Here is a 19,152-nt window from a genome sequence, read left to right as displayed (position 1 = left end):
AGGAGGGTACGGGAGGTATCTGCCTGCCTTACTACAGTCACGTGGGTCTAGGAGACAACATCCCGTCCCTTCGGACCTTAATGACACGGCGAGACTGAAGTTTGTTTACACCCGTTACCTCTATTTGGACCTCAGTTTTATTTGGTAAGGTATCGCGTGAAGCTCATTTCTCCCATCTACACCACAAACTTGCCGCCACATCCACCACAAGCCTCCTCAGAAGCATCAACCTTGGCATCAGGGCCCATGTGTTCCTGCGCGATCTTGACCACCTCCTTAGCCACAAGACACCGCAGACCACAAACAGCACAAGCTCTCGAGATGCCAGGCGCGAGGATCGCAAGGCCGGTCGACGCACAGGTAGCTATTGTCAACGTTAGTGAAAACGAACCCCCCTGAGACAGAAAGCAAAGCAAGACTCACCAAAGATATGCCCCTTTTCGCAAATCGACTCCTTACCCTCATCAACAAGAGAAGCATGACAAAACACGCACGTCTGCTTCCCCTTGACCTCCTCAAACCTCTTCTTCAACGAATTATCATCTCCAGCCCTTGCCTCGTCCCCGGTACCAGCCCAAAGCGTTCCGGGAACAGCAGGTCCGCCAGCATACATCCAATCCCACATCTTGGCCTCGGTGCTCTGCTTTTCCCAGTACTGTAATCGACTCGCTCTACCACCGTCGTCCCCTCCATCAACATCCATCTCATCACCGTCACCTGCTGCCGTTGTCACCGCCGCAGGCCCATTTCCGACCCGTCCCCCAAACATGACCTTCGTCTTGACCGTCTTCTCCGGCTTCTGCGTGCTATGCTGCGACACCAATACAGCGCTCATCCCGCCCGCAGGCGTCATCGTCATACCCCACATGCGCACGCGGTGCGGGTGGATCTGCTCGCCCGCGTCCTCGGGCAAATCGAAATCGTCATCGTCATCCTCCGAGTCGGAATCATCTCCCGAGGCAACGGATTCGCCGTCCCCGCCTACTGCGCCGGCGCCGGCGCCACCGCCACGGCCGAGCATGGTGACGGGAACGGAGAGCTTGACAGTCGAAGAAATTGTTTCGGCCCATTTGGGGAGGGAGTCTGGGGAGGGCGAGGCGGCGCCGTCGGCGGTGCTTTGCTGGAACCAGTTGTCGTTTGTGGCTGTGGCGGAGAGGCGGATGAGGGAGTAGCCTGGGGCTTTGGTTTGTTTGGAGAGGTTTGGGGGGTGGATTATCAGGCCTGCCAACACTGTTAGCTTCATCTTTTGTTAGACGCCGGTAAAAGGGGAACCCTACTCGTGATAGGATTCGTCGCATCCATAGACGTCGTATCCTCGGGAAACGTCGTCTTGCAAACCCCCGTCCCGTGAGGCTCCTTGGCCGTGCCCTCGGGCCCGTTGAGCGCAACTTGGAACGGCGAGGCCTTGAATGGAGACGCAATCACACCGCGGCAGATTTTGACGTCGTCCCGGTCCCAGACGACGTCCTCCCACTCGACAAACGCGTCGGATAATAGGTTCGTGCAGATGCCCGTGACGTCGGCTTCCTCGACGGCCATCTCGACGGCCGCGCCGCGCTCCCAGTCCGCCGGGATCGTGATGCGGCGGAAGCCGACGTAGTTTCTTGCGCAGTAGGATAGGATAGCGGTACGGGTGTCGCCCGAGTGTAGCCAGGGGCTCCATTTTAGGGAGAAGGCTGAGGTGTAGGGGATATAATCGGGGTCCAGGACCTGTGTATCGTTAGCAAACATACCTTTAGGGGGAGACACTTTTCTTGGAAGGATCGTGAACAAGCAGAGATAGAGATGGACAGAGAGAGAAAGAAACATAACTCACGCCCAAGCTCGGGTGCGGTCCCCGTCCATCAAACCTCGCAACCTCCTCCACCTCCCACACATACGACCCAGCATCCGACGCATCGTCCGTCTCGTTGGGGAGGTAATACTGCGCGCTCAACACCACAACCTCCTCCAGATCCGTCGCGTACGCCAACAGCGCCTGGCCCGTCCCAACCATCCTCGCCCACGCAAACGACCTTACCTTATCCCGCGGCAGATGCGCCCCTTCGTCGCCGCCCTCCTCGGCATCCGGGTCCGGCAGCGGTAAATTCGCGCCGACGCCCCACAAGATGCGCCAGTCCCGAAAATTCCTCATCCGCGCGCCGAGGTCGACGGGTCCGTGGCTGGTACTACCGCCCCCGCTCCCGCTTCCCTCGCCGATGACGAGGAGCGCGCCGTTGGTCAGCATCACGGTCAACACCGCCCTCAGATTCCGGCCTAGGTTTCCGGGGGACCATTCTATCGCGACGACTTGGTTCAGCGAGGCGCCGTAGCCTGTTACCGTTCCGGAGCCGACGCCCTCGAACGCGGAGGAGGGGTCCGGGACTGCTGCCTCGCCGGGGCCGCCGGCAGCAGCTTCACCGGCGGCCCAGTCGTCGTCGTAGGAGGGGACGGGGAGGCCTCGGGCGGCGAAGAGCGCGGCGTTCATGCGCGGGTCGGGTTTGCGGGAGGTAGGGATGCGGAGCTGGAAGGTGTAGAATTGTTGGCGGTAGAGCTTTTCGCCGTCTTTTGCGTCGGCTGCGGCGGCGGCGAGGGCTGCTGCTGCTACGCCGGCGGGGTCTTCGTCTGCTGCTGGTGCTGCTGTTTTTGTGTCTTCATTGCCGTCCTTGGATGGCTCCTGCTTGTTGTTCGGTTCTTCTGGGGTCGGGAACTCAGGGAGGAAGACGTGGATTGAGTCGTCTGCGGCGACGGCGAGCTCTGCGTCGCAGGAGAAGGTGAGGGCGTGGCTGGCTAGGGGCCTGGATTTGAGGGTGAGGGTTTTGAGGGGTGGGATCTGGTCGTCGTCCAAGGGTGTTAGTGTGTGGTTGTGGTTTGGGGGGTTGAGGGTGAGGGTTCTTGAAAAGGCGGTGATGTCGTCCATAATTGCTGACTTCAGCGGTTGAAGAGGAGTTGGATGGATAGATTGTCGCCCATGGAGGGCTGGCGATAGTTTATGAAGGGGAAACGACGGACTTTCGTGTGAGAGGAAAGGTCACGATGTTGAGATGAGTGGATGATTAACCTGCGAAAGGGTTACTGGAGTGGGCAGGAAGATAAGGTACGTAGTGCCAGCGAGCGAGAGCAGTACGGCAATGTGACATAGTCTTGTGGGAAAAATGGAACGAGGCACAGCAGTATTCCATTTGTCACTTACACGAGGCCACGATGAAGTGAAGGGACCCGTTGTAAGCTTAGGATGAAGCTGAGGAGGAGCACGATATGCCGCGGAAAGACCAATCTAGAAGCGCCAGAACGGAAGGAGATTCCCAAACAAACCTTTGAGCTATCCATTTCCGCAGATTACGGGATGTTTACGTCCCTCCATGAAGTACGTGCGGAGGTTGATGGACTGTCGTCAAAAGCATTGACTTTGCCCAGCAAGATTTTAGAGTGGGAAACGCGTCGGTGAAGGATCTCGGTGTAGACGAGTGAGGGACGACCTACCTCAAGGAAATACTTCGGATAAATGCACCAACACCAAACAAGAGTGACACATTGGGTACGGGACACTGTTCAGTTGACATGAAGGTGAAGTATGGGTATACTCAGGCAATGTATTGAATTTTCTCCTCGTTTTTGGAGCAGTCGTGAGCTTTCCTTGCTGATTATTGATAAAGCTTGAAACCAGCCCTCAAGCTATAATTGAATCATTCCCTTCCATATCCCATGAAACGCCATGCTTAATGCACATCGTGCAAGTGAACTAAAGACATTAAAATACAAGAAAGTGGGAAAGAGAAAAGATCATGCTTTGACGGTGGCATGGCCATTCTGCCCCGTGGCCGTCTTAGCATCATCGGCTCTCTTCTTTGGCGCCTCATAGTACGACCCCAAAGCCCAGAGAAGCGCGCATCCAATCAAGGCCGTGACCCCGATAATCTTCTTCTCCCACCAATTCTCATTCGTGAGCGGCTTCGCCATCTGCACCCTCTTAGCCCTCGTCTTCACATCCGGAGTCTGGCCCTTTGCGCCCTCCGCCAATGACGCATTCTTGGCCGCCGCATCCGCCTCCTGGGCCCGCTGCTTGAGCGCGGCGATCTTCTGGCTGAGCTCCAGTAGCTCCTCGTCGAGCACCATGTTCTTGGCGCCGTCGACCTCGACGTTCTGCACGTTGCCGAAAAAGTCGGTGATGCGACGGCTACGCGCAGCGTCGGCGCCGCCGGGGAAGAGGTCGTAGCGCACGCCGGCGTGGGAGTGGATCTTTTCGTACGTGTAGCTGTCGAAGAGCTCGCCGACCGTCTTCTTAGAACTCAGGTCTTGGACTTGCGATTCGAGGAACTCGAGGTTGTAGTAGGTGTAGCGGTCGATGACAGCGACGCCGACGTCGTTGTCAGCGTGGTGGGAATAGGAGGACTGGTCGAGCTCTGAGGAGCCGGTGGCGATGATGTTGGGGGAGTAGAGCTTGCTGTACATTGTGTTTGCTTGGCAGGTGTCGATCATGAAGAGGATCTCGTGGTATCTGAGTGAAGAGCAGTCAGTAAATGTCGTCGCAGTAGCACATGTACACCTGGGCACCTCTCACCTCTTCTTCTCCCACATCTGTTCAAAGGCATCAGCCAGATCGAAAGCACCGATTTCCTCAGCATCCTGGAACTTGAGGAACTCGTTTCCACCGTGGCCTGTCATGTATACGAGAATGTTGCTTCGGTCGTCCGTCAGAAGGCGCTTGCTGCGGGGCATCTCGTCGCCGACGCGGTCGGTAAGTAGGCGGATAAAGTTCTCAACAGTCACCTCGTATCCGCGGTAGTCCACCTCGATGTTGTCGCCGTACAGATCGACAGCACGGTCCGAGTTGCTGTAGACTGTTCCGGGGAAGGCATTGCGCGGGTTGCAGGCCATGTCGTCGGGGAGCATGAGGATGATTTGGGAGTCGGGGATGCCAAGGCGCTTTACGGTGCGGTAGATGGAGAGCACGTTGGCGAGGTGGCGGTAGTTGAACCAGAACCGCGATGTGCAGACGAGGACGGCCCAGTTGCTGGTGTGCTCGGCGAGCACCGCGGGGGCGAGGGTCGAGGCAGCCAGGAGGACTGGTAACTGGAGGAATCGTGATAGCTTCATTATGACGGTGATTCGAATCAATGAAGTCGTGAATGGCGGGAAGGTGTTACAAGGTCATGTACTGTCGTCGCAAGGGAGACGAGTGGAAATGAGAGAATGTCACGACCGATTGAAATGATTAACCAACAGCTTGGTAAGGGGGCCCGCCACGGAGCTTCGCCCTGACAAAGTTGGCCTTAGTAAGCCGATCGGTTCCCTGGGGCACAGACCGTTGCCGTTGCCTCTTTGACCGGGGTAGCGCAGTTTGGGTCAGGTACCAGTTAGTTCTCCCCGCCACTTGGAAGCGATCCGATTGTTTTACCATGCTTTAGTACCTCGCAGTGCTACCGAGCAATCTAGGATTTCATAATGTGTAGACTGGAGCCGAATGATCATCATCAAGTAGAGTAAATGTTCAATTGATTTTGTTTACTTTTAGACTATCAACGTCTTGATATAAAGGACATTGAGAAACCGCAAGATACTGAAAAGTACTTGCTTAGAGAAGCGAAACCCCACCAGTTCAAAGTACATGGTACCTTGACTTGGGCAACCCTTGCTATCCCGTCGTGTCTTGCATGATATGCAGACTGACATGACATGAGGGATCGAGGATGCCTCTGATGTCCGCTTGATGTTGAATTTTCCGGGACCCAAGTTGAAACGACCAGAAATCATTCAAGATAGTGCTTATTTCTTCGCCATGACCCAGAGGAACTCGGCGTCGTCCTTGTCATCGACGATATCCCTGACAAGAACCTCCAGCCCGGCCTCCTTGAGCTGTTCCACAGTCGCATCGGCGCCCCAACCGCTCCAGTACATCCATCCCTTCTCGTGAAGCCACTCTTCATTCACGACGGCAGGCAAGTCCTTTGACGCAAAGTTGGCGAGCAGCAGCCCGCCGGGCTTCAGCCACTTGGCGACGCGGCGGATCATCTCGGTCTGCTCCTCGCGGGGCAGGTGGATGATGCTGTACATGGCGATGACGGCGTCAAAGGAACCCTCAGAGAACTCGAGCTTCATCATGTCGCCCTCGACAAAGGAGACGCGGTCGGTGCCGTGCTTGGCGAGGTTCTTGCGGGCGACGTCGATCTGGGTGGTGGAGAGGTCGTTTGCGGTGACGTAGGTGTCGGGCGCGGTGAGGAGCCTCTCGGTGACGGGGAGGCCGCAGCCGCAGCCGAGCTCGAGAACGAGGGACATTTGGCCCGTGAGAGGTTTCGCGGTGAGGAGCTCCTCCATGAGCTTCTCGAGGTACTCGATGCGGAGGGATGTCTGGCGGAGGGTCCATTCGTTGTATTCGGTGGCGATGGTGTCGTAGGACTCTTTGAGGCGGGACTTGATGTCTGCCGAGTCCTGCTGGTCCTTGGGTGCGGTTGCCATCTTGTGGTTTGGGTTGGGATTCTCTATTCAATTCCTGGGTGGTGACTAGTATGGCCTGAAGGGTAGGTTACTGTGTTCCAGCAGCTTGGTGATACGTGGGGAAGAGATGTAGGTGGTGTAGTAGTGTTCGTTTGATCTGGAATCTGGGGTAACGAAGAGTAAAGTGTATTGGACTTGGGTGTATCCCTCCAAGTTACCCGCAGTCTCCCATTCGATGTGGCTTTTAAGGTTATCTGTGCTCGGAGACATTTTTACTTGTTTATTGAACCAAAAAAGAACTTTTGTATAATTTGAGTCACTTGGCCGGCGACATTCAGGAAGAGTCACCCGGTCTATTCATGCATGATGGTCTATTCAGTACTTTTGGGGTACTTGGTTTAGGTAATTGGGAGGTGTTCTGGCGGCCGCCCTGCACAGTCCACTTTGCTTTGCGGGGATTAGCTCATCTGAATCTCAGGGCTTGACAAAGTGCGAAAAAGATCCATTATCCATGAGATGCTAATGTGGAGGGGAGTCGGATCTAGACGGGGTCGTTGGACCGAGCGGCGAGCGGAACCTGGATAGCTTCGGAGGATTCATGTCCGAGGTGGTGAGTCTCTGCCGCGGCGCCGCGGTGCCGCCCATGCTTCGGACTGGGTGCTGGGAGTAATTAGCTGGCAGCTGGCAAGGGAAGTTGATTATGACCAGCTTGATGAGTTGCGTCAGCATCGTGTGATTTGAGTCAAACCTATACGGCGGCTAGGTATACTGTTTGCATCTGGGCTGGGATGGTACTCGTGATCAGGGACAAAGAATGCACCAATGGGCCAAACAAAGGCACCTGGCAAACTGGAATGCTCAAGACTCAGAGTTTGATTGCCCGGCTTTGCTAAAAGTGTCTTAGGTAAGGTATTGCGAGAGTGTCGGGCCGTTGGAGTCTGATTACTTAAGCTTCTCCATCTCGCAGACCGGACCTTAGCACTTACATACGCAGTAGTAGCATTTTCGGATATTGCCCAAAGGGAAGTCTTCGTCTTCTGCTCGTCTAAAATTTCTCGTCTCCCCACGTGCCGTGATTACGTTTGGCGCTAAAAAGCGAGAGCGGGACAATCACATGCACATTTCCACACCGCAGAGTGACAGAGTGACAGAGAGCAAATAGGCAAGGAAATGAATCTTTTTCGTTTGCAGTCTGCACCTCTCCGTCATCCATGGCAGCGACCCCTCCTGAAGAGTAAAGACTACACTACCTACACAGTAAGGTAAGGTAGCAACGGCTGACGCGCCTGGCGTAACAGACATGCATGACCCTGTCGTGTCTCTGGTTCGTCTCCGAGATGCTCAAAGTAGCAGCGGTACCTCATAGGTGGGCGCAGACATAATTACCTAGTAGGCTAGGGAGTACCTATGTTTGGCAATGGCAGTGACAATCCAATCCCCCTCCCTCGCTGGCTCGCAGTGTCTTCCCGGCCTGTCACTCGCCAAACCTAAGCCTCTGCTACCCCTCCAACCCTCAGTAAGGTACCTCGCCCTCCTCCAACTCTTCTCCCCCTCACTGACGCACCCGGCATCACCACACCACTATTGGACCATAGTCTGACCCTTGACGACTCTTGCGTAGTAGGTGGGCTGTCCCACGATGGTTCGTATTGGCGAGGGTCTGAGATGTGTCGTCTTTTCGAGTCCTTGCATCATTGTGTCTTTGCACTTACGGTCTGTATATGTAACCCTGACCAGAAGACAAAGCAGATGAGAGAGAGAAGAGCAGAATCTGCCCCGCCTTTGGCAACCCTTGGAAACCTAGGTACCTAAGACGGGAGGGACCATGCTCTGTCACTGTTCTACATATCCATCATGTACCTTCAAATGCTTCGTTCCCGAGGTTGCTTTCTTTTGTGTCTTCTGCAACCTGCACGACTGACTGACTGACTGACTGCGGCTGCGACTGCACCTGCGCCTGGATCATACATACTTACATACATACATACATATCCGCATTGCGTACTCCGTACATAAATACATCCCCTGTTTGTATCCGCACCTGAAGACCCAAGATACCTGGCTCAATAGTTACCTGGGTACCTAGGCCTGGGCGGGTTCCGATCGCAAATTAATACCTTTATTGACCCTCCCCAAGCCTGGCCCATTTGTCGCGACTCGGTGCCGATTGATTGTATCTTAAGCTAGGTTCTCCACGACCGCTCCGCTCCACCTTCATTCTTCTCTCTCTCCTCCCAGGTCAATCTCCACCGCCCGCTGACCGACCGATGGCATGCTCGTCAACGGTCTCCATCTGCCTACCTACTGTTAGTCTGTTACGGATAGTCCCATCATCTTAGCGCTTGCGAAGTCGGTGCCAACTGGTCGGACACGGAGAGAGGGGCACCCAAACACCGGATGACCGACGTAAAACTCGTGGCAGAAATTCTGAAATCCGCCTGCCAGGCCCTCCACCTCCTCCGCCTGCCTACTACTTCTCTGCCAGTACCTACCTCGCTGCTTCTTCGTCTTTTCTACTTTCTCGACTCGTTCCTTCTTTCTGATTACTCAACCGCTCTCTCTCTCTCTCTCCGTCTTTCCCTCGCTCTCCAGCTTGTCCTCACATCGACTCCGTCCATCCGGAAATATCACAACCTGAACGTCCCCAAGTGCATCAACTACCAAAACCGTCCCGGTCATCTGCAACTTACTGCGTAGTCCGTCACCTTCGCCCGTGCCCTCTCGGTCCTCCGCCGCCGGTACATCGAAGCTTATTCCGCCTACCCAAGCCATCCGATCCTCTAGGTCCGCAAAGTCTTGGATGGTGTCTCTAGCCGCATTTCCACCCGTCGTTATTTGATCCTCCGTCCGGATTTCTTTCCCTGCTAGAGGTTGTCATATACGCCGTTGGCTTTTGCACCTAATACCCTCCACGCCGACTTTCGCACATATCCTGGGTGGGCTTTCACATTTTTACCTGCGTCGCCGACAACATGGGGCGCCCTCCGGCGTACATTTTCGTCGTCAGGTAAGAGAAACTACTCACTACCTACGCATGCAAGCTCTTGGAAGACTGACAACACTGCTAGGCACGGCGCACGTCTCGACGCTGCCGACAAAAAGTGGCATCTCACGTCCCCGACACCCTACGACCCTCCTCTGACGTACGGCGGCTGGCAGCAAGCCAAAGCACTCGGCATCCGCATTGGAAACATACTGAGGCAGGCCGAAGCCGAGGTCAACGCCGATCCCAAGTTCTCCAACGGCCGCAATGGCTCCGTCGACTCGCAAAAGAGGCGTCGCAAGTTCAAGGTCGTCCTCCATAGCTCCCCATTCTTGCGATGCGTCCAAACCTCCGTCGCCATCAGCGCGGGCCTGGCCCAGGCGCCCACGCCCGGCACGCCCTCATACCCGATGCCGTCGCCCAGCGCGAACCCTTCCGCTTCACCCTTTGTCCTCCCAGCGTCCGTAGCTGAGGAAGTCGATCCCCTCTCCAACGATGCGAACGGTACCAAGCCCGAGCAGAACAAGAAGAAGACGATCAAGAAATCAACGTTGCGCTTGGATGCCTTCTTGGGCGAGTGGCTGTCTCCGGAATACTTTGAAATGATTACTCCGCCTCCGGGTTCCGCGATGATGCTGGCTGGAGCAAAGGCCGACCTGCTCAGACGGGAAAACATTCACGCCCACAACCACATTCAGGAGCACTCTCACCACCACGCCAATTCCGTTGGCCAAGCCCAGAGTCAGTTGTGGAACAGCCCAAAGTTCAGAGCTGCCCCGGCACCCGCCCCTGAGAGGTCTGGCTCTTCGGATTCCAACTCACCTTCCATCCTGGGACTCGAAAACGTATCTGCCGTGGCTGGCGCCCTGCCGCGAAGTCGGGCTGGTAGCACGGCTAGCACCTCGAGCCAGCGCGTTCGTTTCACACTCCCAGAGCCCGCAAACCCGAACGACGGATATGTCGCTCCCAGCCCCCACTACGCTATTTCACCAAACCACACTATCCCCGACGGCTATGTCGCGCATGCGCGAGATGCTTGCGTGGCTGTAGATTACCAGTGGGATTCGATGCGAGAGCCCCTGGACTGGGGCGATGGAGGCAAGTACGGCGAAGAGTGGACAGCTATGCACCACCGATTTAGGAAGGGTATACAGAAGCTGGTGGACTGGTATACTACGGCTGAGCGTCCCGCGGAGATGGTCACCAAGGTCGTCAAGACCTCCCAAAATGGCGACACCGAGTGTGCCATCGACGATGAGGAAGACGACGACGTGGAGCCGGTGGTTATCTTGGTGTCTCATGGTGCTGGTTGCAACGCCTTGATCGGCGCCATTACGCATCAGCCGGTCCTTATGGATGTGGCGATGGCTTCTTTGACCGTGGCCGCCAGAAAGCCCGGTCGCGACTCGGAGCCCTCCGGCTTGGATACGCCCATGTCGGAACCTGACGTCGACCCAATGTCCGGCACCAAAGGAATCATCCCCGTCCATCACTATTACGATCTCAAATTATTTGCAAACACCGAGCACCTGCGCCAGCCTGTCTCGGCAACGCACAACCTGTCCAGAGCTCCCTCGACAGCCTCAAATCACTCACAAAACGGACAGTCTTACTCACGAGGGCGCATCTCGACCGTAGGATCGACCACATATACGCCTACCCCGATCACATTCAACCCCGACTCGTTTGACTTTGGAAGTAGAAGCAACTCGGCAAACGCAAATCTGGGCAGCATGCGCCGGGTTTCGAATAACACTTACTCCCTCCCCAGGACGCCAGCGCTCAACACGACCGGGATCACGGTCGGCAGCGGCGCAACAAACTTTACGAAACCATCACCGACGTTGTCCGTCGGGCTGTGGTCGCCAATTACACCAAAGAAGGAGACAGAAGAGGAGGACGATGAGGAGGACGACATCTTCCCGGACTTTGACCACCGGAAGAAGTTGGCCGCCCTTTCCAAGCCCGGCCAGGAGATTGTCAAGCCTCCGACTCCGGAGAGAAAGGAGCCGCAGCTCGGCGGCCCGGCAAAGGTCCCCCTTAGACTGCAAGAGATCTCTCGTCCTACTTCGAGCGACGGCACCGACGAGGAGAACAAGATTCCTCAGCTGGGTACATTTGCCAGCGGGGGTCTGTGGGGAGCGCCGCGCCCTTTGGGGGAGACTGAAATCATGCGCGACATGACGACCTCGAAGCGGCGTTGGACCGTGAATGAGCGTGGTTGAAGGGCTGCTTCAAGGGAACGATTGCATTGCGACGCGGCGCTGGACCATCTCATGAAAGAAGCGTACGAACATCCTCATAGGACAGGATGGCATCACACGGCATGGAAGCGTCGCATTACAGCGGAAAAGCATATGCAATCACAACAGTGCCGTCACGTCTGCATCTGGGCGGCAAAGGGCCAAATCTCTACTTTTTTCTGATTTTCATTATGGCATTGCGTAGGGACCAAAAGTTTTGGGGCGGCTCCAAGACATGATATCATTTTCTAATAGCGCAGTAGGGAAGGGGGCATTAGCAGGAGGTCTTTGCCTTTTTTGAAGTTTCCCCCCAAAACAGCCACCAGATAGTTGTTATGAAGGCATGGATGGATAGCATAGATGAATGAAATCACACAAAAAAGTTCAAAGTACAGTTGCTTGCTTGCTTGTGTGAGTATGAGTGAAGATCAGGAGGTTGTTTATGAGTGAAACATTGAATCATTCGCTTCTAGTCTTGTTTTCAGCATGATACAAGGGAAAACTATTTCGAGGCTATTTGGTGCAAGAGTTTAGGACGAGTATGCCTCCGTCTAGAAACGCCCCCGTATACCCTCTCTCTTCGTATTCCACCACCGACACTCCTTTTCATGTTCATCCTCCCCAATCTTACGGGAACCTAATCCACCGTCTACATTGCTTCCGTTTTCAACCCCATCTAGTTGAAAGCCTTGTTCATAGCCTGGTGCGCCAACTCAACACCAAGGAACGTGGCCGCGTTCGCGGGCACAGCTCTCGCCAGCGCGGGTCCGAAACCAGGGAAGAAGGCCTTGACGCCGCCCCGTCCATACACCTCGCGCACCACCCCGCCGAGGGTGACGTTCCCCTCGGCCGTCTGCAGGCGGGACTTGACCGTATCGACGGGGAACACGGGGATCCACATCGCCACGCCCGCCGCGGCGCCCGCCGCCGTGACAGCGAGCAAACTCAGCTCTCCGGAAGGCTTACCCGTCACGGGGTCCTTGGGCGTGAGGCGTCGCTTGATGTACTCGTAGGCGGCGAAGTACGCCGCGCTGCCGGGGCCGTCGCGGGCCAAGGTGGCGACGGAGCCGCGGAAGACGGAGCGGAGACCGCCCTCGGCGTAGAGCTGGCGGACGACGTCGGTGCCGCCTTTGTATTTGGGGGATTCGCCTGGCTTCAGGCGCTGGGACTGGACCTGGAGGATTACTTTTACGCGCTCGAAGGGGGCGGTGATTGCGGTCATGGGGATGGCGGAGAAGAAGCCCGCGGCGGAGACTTGGGCTATGGAGAGGGGCGCGTCGGGGGCGGAGGAGGTTGAGCGGACGAGGGTCTTGCCTAGGTCGTAGGCCCAGAAGGAGACGGCGACTGTTTGTTGTGAAAGAGTGGTGGTTAGCGGAGAAGGACGTAGAGAGAGAGAGGGGTAATGAAGAGACGAAGGAAGGGAAGAACATACACATTGGCGTAACGCCCACGAGCGGCGCGCTGACACCGGCATACAGACCCCTCCGCAACCCATCGCGCGCGACACTCTTGCGGACGACGTCGATGGCGGAGGAGTAGACGCCCTTGTCGGCGGTCTGGAGGCGGACCTTGACGAGGTCAAAGGGGTGGCCTACGACGACGGCGCAGACGCCGCCGAAGCCGCCTGCCGCGAGGGAGCGGAGTTGGGTCGCGAGGCCGGAGGCGGCTGCTTTCGTGTCGGCCTTGAGCTCGTCTTTGGATTCGGGGAGGCGGGGGACGGCGTCGGCGACGGGGGTCGGGAGGGAGGTTTGGAGGGTTTGGTTTATGGTTGTTGTTGCTTCTGTTGGGGAGGGTGCCATTGTGAGGATTTGGGTGAGGGGATCTGATTAGGAGGGGTGAAGAAGGGAAGGGGGAGAAGGAGGGGGGAGGTTGAGATGCGTGTGGATAGCGAGAAGGACGTTGTCGTGAGATGGTTGTCGTGGGCGAGAAGAGTGTTTGGGGATAGAGGAAGGGAGCTTTCACGTGCTCTGGGTTTCCCCGTCTTCTCTAGCTTGTTGCTGATGTCCGGTAGCTTGCCCTAGGCGCAAAGCTGTAATGCAATGCAATGTGTACCTTTACCACCGTGCGGTCCGTTCCTGGCGCAGTTTCTGGGTTGCTAGTTATTTTGCAACTATTCGTGCGTTCGGGATCTAGTAGTTGGAGTTGTGGTGGTCTTTTTTTGGTTCGGTCGTCCGTTGGAGAGGGCGGTGCGCGCGGTCGGATCGGAGAGAGGGAGTGAGAGACACCTCAATGGCGGGAGACTTGGTACCTTGAGGTAGCTCGCTGCGGTTGCGGTACGTCAGTCATTTGAGCCTCGGCAACACTCCAATTGGGGGCAGGGGGGGTTGGAAGTCTCTACTTGTAGCCGGAGTATGGGGAATTTTGTGTACGGAGAAGGTACCTTATCCACTCGAAGTAGTGAATTCCCCAGATTCTTCTTTTGAATTTGGCTTGTGATGACTTGTTCACGATAATTATGAGAAAGCCATGGAGATGGAACGTGAAAAAGTCGAAAAGTGGCCGGTGCATCAAAAAAGAGGACAGACCATCATCTTTTCTCTAGGTTCCTACGGATAATTGACTCGAGAGCTCATCCCAGCGGCGCGGGATGAAACTGCAGCAAACCTCCAACTCTTGAGGTGGCACTTGGCGCTGGTGTGCGCCGGACGGCATAGCGGTGCGGTGTAGGTAGGTAGGTAGACTGTAGTGCGGTGTAAGATGGTCGGCTGCCTCGGTCGTTCGGCTCATTGTGGTGCCAGGGCTCCTTGTCCCCCCAACTTTTCTCACCACATGAGCTGCCCATCCCGCTACTTCCAGGTACTTAACTCCGTACTACCAAGGGCTGCTCCGGTCCGGGCGGGCTTCTGGGGGAAAGGAGGAAACTTGGGAGGGAAAAAGGAGGGGAAATGGGGGAAGAACCTGGGCCTAGATCGGGGGCCTTGCTTTAGCGGGGTGCTCTGTACTGTACCGAGTTTGACGAATTTCTACGGTAGGTGCCTCTTCATCCTGCAAATGCACCACCGAGTACATAAGGTAGACCGGCGCGCATGCAGAAACATGGTAATGATGAGTGATCATATGTACCGGTAGCTGACTTTTTGGATCGATGCTACCTAGCGATATGCTTATGTGATGCAAACTGTAATGTAAACCCGTTAGCTGGTAATCGTGTAAACGGTCTGAAGGAAGAATGGGACGAAAAGTCAATTCCAATAAACGAACACAGACATTCATTCCTTTCATGTGATTTCCCAATGCCATCATCGGTGAGCATGCATAAAACAACCGTCTCTCTCCCCTTCCAACGCCCACGTTTATGAACCTCAAAAGTGAGACCACATTCCCAAGATCGGTTACAGAGTCGCACAGAGCCCCCCTCGTCTCACTTCGTAATCTCCTCCCACCCAAGTAAACAAAGTCGACGTCAAACTTGGGGGGAAACAGCAACCAGCAACGACCCTCGTAGAACGTGCCGGCTCGACGCCCAATTGTCCTATCCTTCAAAGTCTGCCTCAAATCTCGGATGCAAGATCCTGCAGGCCATGTCGTTTTCCTCTTCAGCCACCAAGTCCACCACTCTGGTCATGCAATGTGTAAACCCCGCGTGCCAATGTACCTTGCGCATCAAGTGACAGCTCAACCCCCCACACGGGCGGACGGAGGATTGCCATCATTGCGATACGTCACACGCTCGCAGAGCATCCCTCTTACAGCCCGTCTCGGGTCGACGGAGCATCAGACATTCGCAAAATTCATCAAGATTCATCAGGCAAAATCAACTCTAAGCCTCAAGGGTATCAAGTTTTTTTGTTTTCCGTTGCCACCCCTCGCGCAAAACCATGTGTATGCGCTGGCTTCTTCTACTCATACAAAAAAGCTCCTTGAATGGCCATTTCGCGATGCCTTCCGTGATGCGAGTTGCCTGATGTATAAACGTTCCGTGACTCCTGGAAGGCAGAAGAAGAAACAGCCCGATCGCGTCGAATCCCGTCTCCAAAATCGGGGGTCTCTTTATCACCAATCCTCTATGCGGTTCGTCTTCGCTTTTTGTCCCGCTGTCTAGTCAATGAAGAAGAAACACAAGAAAAATAGACCAGACACTCTACTCTCACTCCCGCTTTGTTCGCTCGTCCCGATCTGCCAGTATCTCGAAAATTGTCGTCAGAGGTGTTGTTGGTCGTCCGCTCCTCTAAAATGCCCTCTTGAGGGGCGTCGTGGCCAAGCCCGTCGACCTTCCGACGCCGCACCAGCAGCTACTGTCACCCTCTCTTTCGACCTGGACCACAATGTCCATTGAGTTCTTCAAAAGGTATTCCCGCACGCGATCCCGTACTTCGTCCAGGCTCGCACCTCTCCCCGCCACAACGTGCACGATACCCTGCAGTTTATCTCCTGAATCCTCGCTGCTCCGGTGGTCCATCCAGAACTTGGGCACCGAGTAATTCACAACCCCCTTTTGCTGCAAAATCCCCGCGAGCGTGTTACGCAGGTTGTACTCAATGTCGTCGGGGATGTTGAGGAGTAGGTTGCGCGCGGACGACTTGATGAGCGGAATCGCAGCGAGGAAGATGAGGATCGCAATGGCGCAGGAGGCCAAGGGGTCCCAGAACGTCCACCCCGTATAGTACGTCAAGATTGTCGACAGCACTACGGAGGCGCTTCCCATCGTATCGGCCAGAACATGCAGAAAAATACCCTCCATGTTGTCGTTATGATGCGAGTGCCCGTGGCTATGCTTCTTTCCGTGCGAGTGATCATGCCCGTGATCGTGGTCGTCATGCGAGTGCGAGTGGCCGTGACCATGGTCGTGGCCGTGGTGATGGTGTCCGAAGCCCCAGAGGCCTAGCAGGTTGATAACACCGCCGAGGAAGCTGACAATGAGAAGCTCCCGCAATCGGTGGAGTTCTTGTCCTTCCCAGATTCGCTCAAACGCCTCCACGATAATCTCAACGCTCAAAAGCCTATCATCTGTTAGCGTTGTGAATCGTGCTGCAGTCTGAAAAACTTACATCAGCAAAATGCCGTTGGCGAAACCACTCAGCGTCTCGATCTTTCCAAGCCCAAAGGGAAATCGCTGGCTCTGAGGCCACTTGCTAGTAACTGCGGCGCAAAGACCCACGAAGAGGGCAAAGCAGTCGAAAAACATATGGATCGTGTCGCTGAGGAGACCGAGCGAGTCGGTGACGTAGCCGTAAAACGCTTGTACGGCCATGAAGCCAAAGTTGAGACTGCGCGATCCCAGAATGTCAGTCATATTCTAAGTAGAGTATTCCGTGGCACGACTCACGTCATGAAGTAAAAGATTCTTCTCGAGTCCTTCTCCACGAGAATGGTGTGGAGGACCGGAACTGCCGGCGTGTATTTCAGGAGAGCCCTCGTAAACAGAGACGGCTTCGCATGATCGTGAGAGTGGGAGTGGGAGTGGCTGTGGGCGTGCGAATGGCCGTGATGGTCGTGGCCATGGCATTCGCCATGAGCGTGGTCGTGCGAGTGTGAATGATCGTGGTCGTGATGATCGTGGGAATGCTCGTCTATCGTCATCGCGCCATCCAGAGGTTGGAATGTTTCCGAAAAGGATCCATTTGTAGGCGTCAACAATTGACGACCGCTCGGTGTGATGTCCGTCTTCCAGCCGTCCATTGAAGCGAGAGAGCGAGGCTGTGCTCTTTCTCGAGGAATAGACGACTGGCTTGAGTTCGCTCGGTGATGTGAGTGGCCGCCGTAGGCGTGGCCATTGTGACCGTGTGAATGATCGTGGTTATGTGCGTGGCTGCTGCCGGTCGAGTCTTGACTCTGGTTGTGGGAGTGCAACCCACCGGTGGACATTGTCGATTTTAAGGCGTGAAGGGACGGCGGCGAGTGGGAGTGGGAGTGCATGTGGTGATGGTGAGCGTGCGGTAGAGCGGAGGATGGCAAGGCATAGGACGAGGCCATGTTGACCACGGCGCGCGTTGTCGAGGTCGGTCGTCGGTCGGTCTGGGACCCGGGACTGGAATCGCTGTCGGTGTCGGTATCGGCGGGGATGGGCGAGGAAAAGGGTCTGTGTAGTGTCCCCTCTGTCGTATTTTCGTTGGGTCGTTTTCGTTCGCCTCCACCAAGGGCCCGTTGCGTCGGGATCTAGTCGAAGATGCCCCTATCTTGTGCTAACCTGAGTCATGGGCCGGACGTTATCCGCATTCGCTAGTTTTTCTGGGGTATGTCGAAGACGGGTCGGCAATAGGTACGAGATTTCGAAAACCGTCGCAATTGAGGTGTCGTGGGACGTCTAGATCCGTGGAGCTGGAAGGTGATGGAGCGAGAGTCGTGTGTGTGTGTTCGGGCCAGTGTACCTTGAGAAGACCTGGAGCTGGCAGTTGATGGTGGTGCCGGGTGGTTCAGGGGACCTGCACAGGCTAAAAAGGCCGGAATGGAGTCGCCCCGTCAATGACGTTGCGCGCCGCAGTCCAACGCTGAGCGCTGGAGGGGGACGGGAGATTTGATCGTCGACAGACGTGCCGGCGCCTCGCACAGACAATGCTGGAAGCGGCGAGAGTAGGTAGGCAGATACGAATGGATTGGTTCGCTTGTGCCGTCGAATGCTGAGACTTGGAGATCTAATAAGATGAAAGAAGACCAAGTGTGGCTGGAAGGAGGAGCGGGGAGGGGAGCAAAGGATTGAAAGCAGAGAGGAGGAGGAAGAGGAGGAACAATAAGAGTGTCCTCGATGCGACCTTCCAGAGGCAATCAACCTAAGCCTCCACTTGTAAGGTATCGGTATCCGTACGTACGGCAGGTCGTCAAAAAAGCGGGATGGGCCAGCAGATAGATGCCAGCATGGATGATGGAGCAGCGTTGTTGTTGTTATTTTTTTGGGCTGAACGCTGAACCCTCGGGACGCATGGCATGTCGGGTGCTGCCTCCTTTCAGTCTTTCAGATGAATCTCTCGCACCCGTGGGCTTCTGGGACCTGAACCTAAAGGGGAATCCAGCCGTCAACCCCTGCAGATTGCTCCGTGTGGGGAGAGGCCGGGCGCCGGGTACGTAAGGTGCAGGTTCGACGAGGGCGGTCGTGTCTGTGATTCGCTGGGTGACACATCAAAGATGCCATCCGATTGTCCACCAGGAGGGTTCACTGGGCAGCTGCATAAAGCTGTTCAGGGGATAGAGTATGGATACGGATCAGCGAAAGGCAAGCCAATGCAAAACCCTCGATCCTGGCTTGCCTGGGCGGATAATCTCTGATGGGACGGTCGCGGGTAAGGCGGTGTGATGGCTAACACTTGCTATCCGCGGCCAGCCCCGTTGCGACATCTTTTCTGGGCCAAGCCAATGTCTGTGAGAGGCATTCAGATGTCGCCGGGTGACAGGCACAAAAGGCAAGACAGGCATGATGGTCTTTTCTTCTCTCTTGTTGTGCTGAGGCTGAGTTGGTCTGTGTTGGTTTTGCATGTGCAGCAGCTGGTTTTCCATTAATTGGGTGACGAAAAGTCTAGTTCGGAGATTTCTAATTTGGGTAGACAATTGGTGATCGTGAATCGTGATCCAGGCCCACGC

General features: G+C 55.7%; 6 protein-coding genes across 6 annotated transcripts; 1 reads left to right on the top strand and 5 right to left on the bottom strand.

Annotated features, from left to right (window-relative positions):
- Window positions 1-176: 176 nt before the first annotated feature.
- Window positions 177-2,899, bottom strand: BDZ83DRAFT_581820 (uncharacterized protein; the record flags this gene model as incomplete). The annotated part of the gene is made up of 4 exons (XM_060505494.1): window positions 177-364; window positions 424-1,221; window positions 1,278-1,710; window positions 1,817-2,899. 4 exons carry the CDS (start codon window positions 2,897-2,899, stop codon window positions 177-179), a joined length of 2,502 nt encoding a protein of 833 aa, XP_060363046.1.
- A 637-nt stretch (window positions 2,900-3,536) lies between these two features.
- On the bottom strand, window positions 3,537-5,191 carry BDZ83DRAFT_627423 (peptidase C13 family protein). Its single transcript, XM_060508630.1, has 2 exons — window positions 4,541-5,191; window positions 3,537-4,477 (listed from the first exon to the last, which is right to left on the bottom strand). The coding sequence occupies exons 1-2, from the start codon at window positions 5,074-5,076 to the stop codon at window positions 3,763-3,765; spliced, it is 1,251 nt and encodes a 416-aa protein (XP_060363045.1). The 5' UTR covers window positions 5,077-5,191; the 3' UTR covers window positions 3,537-3,762.
- Window positions 5,192-5,745: 554 nt separating this feature from the next.
- On the bottom strand, window positions 5,746-6,435 carry BDZ83DRAFT_581822 (methyltransferase domain-containing protein; the record flags this gene model as incomplete). The annotated part of the gene is made up of 1 exon (XM_060505495.1): window positions 5,746-6,435. One exon carries the CDS (start codon window positions 6,433-6,435, stop codon window positions 5,746-5,748), a length of 690 nt encoding a protein of 229 aa, XP_060363044.1.
- A 2,951-nt stretch (window positions 6,436-9,386) lies between these two features.
- BDZ83DRAFT_720987 (phosphoglycerate mutase) lies at window positions 9,387-11,622 on the top strand (the record flags this gene model as incomplete). Its single annotated transcript, XM_060512333.1, has 2 exons — window positions 9,387-9,421; window positions 9,483-11,622. The coding sequence occupies 2 exons, from the start codon at window positions 9,387-9,389 to the stop codon at window positions 11,620-11,622; spliced, it is 2,175 nt and encodes a 724-aa protein (XP_060363043.1).
- Window positions 11,623-12,316: 694 nt separating this feature from the next.
- Window positions 12,317-13,439, bottom strand: BDZ83DRAFT_581826 (mitochondrial carrier domain-containing protein; the record flags this gene model as incomplete). Its single annotated transcript, XM_060505496.1, has 2 exons — window positions 12,317-12,984; window positions 13,073-13,439. The coding sequence occupies 2 exons, from the start codon at window positions 13,437-13,439 to the stop codon at window positions 12,317-12,319; spliced, it is 1,035 nt and encodes a 344-aa protein (XP_060363042.1).
- Window positions 13,440-15,808: 2,369 nt separating this feature from the next.
- Window positions 15,809-17,445, bottom strand: BDZ83DRAFT_581856 (cation efflux family-domain-containing protein; the record flags this gene model as incomplete). Its single annotated transcript, XM_060505499.1, has 3 exons — window positions 15,809-16,580; window positions 16,629-16,847; window positions 16,907-17,445. 3 exons carry the CDS (start codon window positions 17,443-17,445, stop codon window positions 15,809-15,811), a joined length of 1,530 nt encoding a protein of 509 aa, XP_060363041.1.
- Between the last annotated feature and the right edge of the window lie 1,707 nt (window positions 17,446-19,152).

The sequence above is a fragment of the Colletotrichum acutatum genome (assembly GCF_030867785.1).
Source record: "Colletotrichum acutatum strain CBS 112980 chromosome Unknown BDZ83scaffold_71, whole genome shotgun sequence".
NCBI classification, from domain to species: domain Eukaryota; kingdom Fungi; phylum Ascomycota; class Sordariomycetes; order Glomerellales; family Glomerellaceae; genus Colletotrichum; species Colletotrichum acutatum.
Note: the sequence above shows the minus strand (reverse complement) of the source record. Positions and strands in the feature narration are given on the sequence as shown.